General features: G+C 39.5%; 1 protein-coding gene across 4 annotated transcripts in view; it reads right to left on the reverse strand.

The window, feature by feature from the left end:
* etv1 (ETS variant transcription factor 1) overlaps window positions 1-4,759 on the reverse strand; it is a 23,220-nt gene that overhangs the window by 16,743 nt on the left and 1,718 nt on the right. For 2 of the 4 annotated variants that reach the window (XM_035671652.1, XM_035671650.1), the window contains exons 1-2: window positions 4,077-4,361; window positions 247-300 (exon numbers count right to left, since the gene is read on the reverse strand). In XM_035671652.1, coding sequence (XP_035527545.1) covers window positions 247-300; window positions 4,077-4,137 — 115 coding nt within the window. In that variant the 5' untranslated portion in view covers window positions 4,138-4,361. Of the gene's footprint in view, window positions 1-246; window positions 301-4,076; window positions 4,362-4,759 lie in introns of those variants that run through there. The other 2 variants (XM_035671649.1, XM_035671648.1) reach the window with 1 other exon arrangement.

Consider the following 4,759-nt stretch of genomic DNA (forward strand, 5'->3'; position numbering starts at 1 on the left):
CCATGCACCTGTCTGCAGACCCGCAAGACTGCTGCAGCTCTCCAGAGAGCACTTGTGCGAGCAAAGGTGAGGGTACTGAGAGACACGGAAAAACACACACCGCCACATGCACTCTCCCCGAGTACAAACACACCAGTCGAGACGAGTGAAAAAAAAAACCCACCACAGATGTTGACACACACCCAAACACAAGCGCAATGGCGTGCACAAACACGCAGAGAAAGAGCGACGTGGTCTCTTACTCACAGTTTTCAGTCTGGAAGTCTGGAACGAACTGCTCGTCATTGTCGGGAACTTGAGCTAAAGACACAAGCAGAGAAGAAGAAAGGGAATGATTGTTTCTGATGTTGATGGACAAACGCAGCATTGATCACAGCTCTCTACAGTCCAATACCCGTCTCCTGGGATATTAGGTTGGCCTATCCCAGCATTGTTTGCCTCTGCTGACGGTTAAAGACCACAGCTGCGAAAAATATGTTCAACAGAGAAAGAAGCACTTTGTGTTGCTTTGGTGCAAAAAAATAGTCCAATAAGGCTTTATATGTGTTAATAACCTCGAACCTAGAAAAAAAATCACTGTTTTTAGTAGGCTGTTTTGTTCAGTCTAGGTCCAGTTCTGACCACTTTAAAGACTTATTGTCAAAGTTTGCTTAAAATTAATTAAAGCTTCATTCATTTTTTAAATTCTAGACGTAAAATTTGATTCTAAAACAATCTGCCTTATTGGGTCTTGTATCAATATACAGACTCTATTCTAAAACAGTTCTTTAAATAGGTTGGTAGGTTGAAAATAAGTTGAAAAAATAGATTTTTGCCGCTTGTTTTGATAAAATCTGACTTATATGGCTTGATAATGGGAAAAAAATATCAAGAAATTACAACTCTTAGAAAATCAATGTATAAAATAACCTTGAAATGTTTAGAGCAATATGTTTTCTGAAAAAATTTGTACAAACGCCAGCCTGCAAGGGAGATAATATTTAGCTTTTGTCTACTTCCTAATTCCACTTCCTGAGGTCGCCTTGTCCATTGACTGCTCTGCAGCCTCAGCTCTCACTCCTTGCCAGCAGCCAAACACCCATTGTTAACAGTATCTAATTGGCTTCTTCCCTACTGGTGAATCCACCTGTACCTACCGAGTTAGGTCTGTTCCAAACCTTCCAACGCTTCACCTGCGCCTCAAACGCCCCTGCACTCAGGCTAATGCTAAAATAATGAAGCCTGCTCCGCTCCGGCTCCAATTAGGCATGTACATATTTATATCACACATATTTACACTCGGTGACAATTCTCCATGTCCCTCAAGTTTCGACTCTCTCTGGCGAAAAGCAAAAAGGAGATTTAAATGTGTCATTAGCACGTCTATTTATACACACAATGAGGTGGATCCTCATTATCACAGCATCAGTGGCATGTCTCGACATGTCTACAGATCTTCAAAAAAATCACTGATTTTTCCATTTTTGTTGCTCTTGATATGATCAGGGATGGGTTTTGTTTTTTTTCTTGCCAGAGGTGTGAATTGAGGAGAGTAAACAATCAACAGATCAAGAGGAGAAATTGCTGCATATTTTCCAACAATGTCAAGCGGGTGAAGAGAGCAGCAAACAAAGGGGTAGAAATGAGTTCACTTTACTGTAGATTACGATGTAGTTAAAGCTATCAACCTTCTATTGTATGCATTTCTTTTAAAACACAATTTGTACGTCAGCCTGGGTCAATTAAAAACAACTTGGGCTTCTTTAGTTTATTACTCCACTTTGTTACATGCTGTCTTAAAGGGCCACGACATGAAAATTTGAATAATATACTAACCCGAAAACAGATATAAAGAAAAGTCCTTACGTCGTAACTCAAACTTTCTAAAACACTTTGACTCCAATCATATTTTTTTCCATTCAGAAGTCAAAACCACGACATTCAAATCTCTCAAACTAACACGACGATGAAAAAGACAAAGACAAGGGTGTAATGACACAGCTCTCGTCTTGCGAATTACAACACAAACAAACTCGCAAGAAACTTTAGAGGACCTAACTTGGAAAGGGACAAAGAGAGGAGAGATGAGAAACAAAACCAAACCAAACCAAACCAATAAAAAAAAAAAAAAAAAGAAGGCAGCAGTGTCTCTGTGTCCAAAAGGAAGTACAGGATGGATGAGTCACCGGCCTCAGTCTGTGAATGAGCCAGCTGATCCCTGCAACAAACTCCTGGGGAGAACGGCAGAGCTGGAAATCTGCCGCCATTCACAAAACAAAAAAAAAACAAAAAAGAGAGGGAGAACGACAGAAGGGAGAAAAAGGAGTGAGGATGAAAAGGGAGAACTTGTAAAGGCTGTAAACATGAGGCCTGAGCAGGAGAGACTATTGGAGGCATACTCTAACCCTGCGACTGCTCTGTGTGCGTGAGTTTTAAACTAATTTTACATTTTGCCTGCGCTGATTTTAAAGCCAGATTTGTTTTCTCAGCACCGGGATTTCAGGGAGAAATCGTGTCGTAAACAAAAGCAAAAAGAAAAAAGTGAGAAATCTCTAAAGATTGAGACTTTTTTTCCTGGTGAAAAATAAGTCCAGCAGACCTGGGTGTAGGTGGAGGGCAGAAGTGGTTTGTGGGTGTCAAACATACTCCTGTCAGCTGACAAACGCCCTCAACCTCTCGGTCTCACAGTCGGAAATTCAGTCTGTCTCTCATAATTCCTGCTCTTGTTCCAATTACCTGAACTAATAAATCTTAGAAATGGGGAGGTATTCCTTTTCATCTTAATGGACAGGAAGTCATTCATTAAATCTACAATCTTGAAGCGTACATCATCACATTGATCCATGACAGGCAGAACCGTAATCCTTAACAGTAATACCTCTTATCAGCCACCGCCGTCTCTTTTCTCACTTTGGATACTGAAATATTAAAATCGTGTCTTATTCTTTTACACGCCCTGCGGTGTGCGCCGCCCGCGCCACCTCATAATCTAACTGCTGCTCAGAGTCGGCTCAACTACTCCAATATCTGTTTCAAAGCATACTTTCCATTTTTTAAAAGCTTTGGATTGGACTGCGAGCATTTTCAAATGTGTTAAAGAATAGATGGAGCCTATAAATGATTGAGAGTCTTATTCACCTGTGTGAAGGGTGTGAGCAAAAATTTCTCCAGACACTTGTATTACGACTCCATCCTTATTTTTATATTCAAGTATTAAAGTCGATTCAATTATACCGTGCACTTGAGAGTTCTACTTTATAACCAGAATTATGGCTTTACAACACTCACTGATATGTTGAAATAAAATATTTTTTGGGGGCAGTTTGGCATTTATTGCTGCAAAGCTATAGATAGAAATAGAAAAGCTATGATAGAAAAATTTTTTTTTATTTATTTTATTATTACAAATTCTAACTGGCTTATTTACACAAATAAAACAGCATCATATTTAAAAAGTTAATATTTGTGCTCTTTTACAGTAGATTTAAAGCTGTTCTCATAATTTATTATCCAAATTTCAATTAAAGAAATAAAATAACCCCAACAGTAATGTCACACATTTAAACAATTTTTCAAATTTTCAAATTAAATTTTGAAATGTTTTTTTTAATAAATTAACTAAACCTTTTAACATTTTATTTTCTTATTACACTGTATGTGTATACCAATAAGGTGTAAAGAGAAGATACAGTCTACTGTTTTTTATCAGCGTTATGGCACATTTGCAGAGAAAATACTGGCAATTTGTTTTACTTTTCAACTTCATATACATGCAAAAACTAGTTTAAATCACCCTTTCTGAGCAATTATGTGCTTTTACACTGTGACTTTACACTCTGACTGGATTTATTTACACTGAAAGAGCAAGTCAAAAACTACTTCCAATAACTCTGAAAACGTTTTACTTCTCACTGCAAAACTCTAAAATATCCAACTCGCACTCTACTGAGACTTAAACTCTCAGGTTACATGCAATATTCAAAGCAAGTTGCTTCTTAGAGAGATGCAAACACAAAAGTCAACCAGAGATACTAAGTGGAACATGCACATGAAACACAGCAAAGTCAGAAAAAGAATGAACAATATTCACCACTAACCAAAACTTCGGTGCTGCAGACACGGTGGAAAGAGGACACTCGCACTTAAATCCTGAAGCATCACGTCTCAGTTAGACCACAATGAGCAAGTCTTGCCATTAGAGAAAAAAATAAAATAAAGAGCAAAGCAATGGATAAATGCAAAAAAAAAAAGATCTATTGTAACTTTGAAAGACTGATTCTGGTGGTTTGGAAGTCTGCGATTTAAAAAAAATTATAGATCCATTCTTTTTTTTTGCCGCCAAGAAATGAAATTGAAGAAGACAAGGTGATGGTACAGCTGGAGAAGATAGAGAGGTGTGCTGGGAGAGAGCAGAGAGAGAGAGAGAGAGAGAGAGAGAGAGGGAGAGAGAAAGGGGAAGAGAGCAGCTGAGAGAGTGAGAGTGAGAGTGAGAGAGAGAGCTGGTAGGCTACAGCAGAGCTCTGGTGGAGGTGGAGGTGGTGGCGGCGGCTGGCGTGCAGCGCGTTAGCTCCTGCCAAAAGCAGAAGAGACAGTGAGCGTCGGAGAGCCTTCTCCTGGTAATTTGTGATGACACTCTCTGGGTAGAGCCTCCTCGGTCTCCCTCAAGACCCCTCGCTCACAGTCTCTAATGTATGCATGACACACAAGGTGCCTCTTCCACACAGGCTTTTAATTGGACTGCGACGCTAGGCAAGTAACTCCAGGCAGCTTTCCCCCCCCC

Source organism: Morone saxatilis, unplaced genomic scaffold (assembly GCF_004916995.1).
Source record: "Morone saxatilis isolate NCDOM2014 unplaced genomic scaffold, NCSU_SB_2.0 Contig24, whole genome shotgun sequence".
NCBI classification, from domain to species: domain Eukaryota; kingdom Metazoa; phylum Chordata; class Actinopteri; family Moronidae; genus Morone; species Morone saxatilis.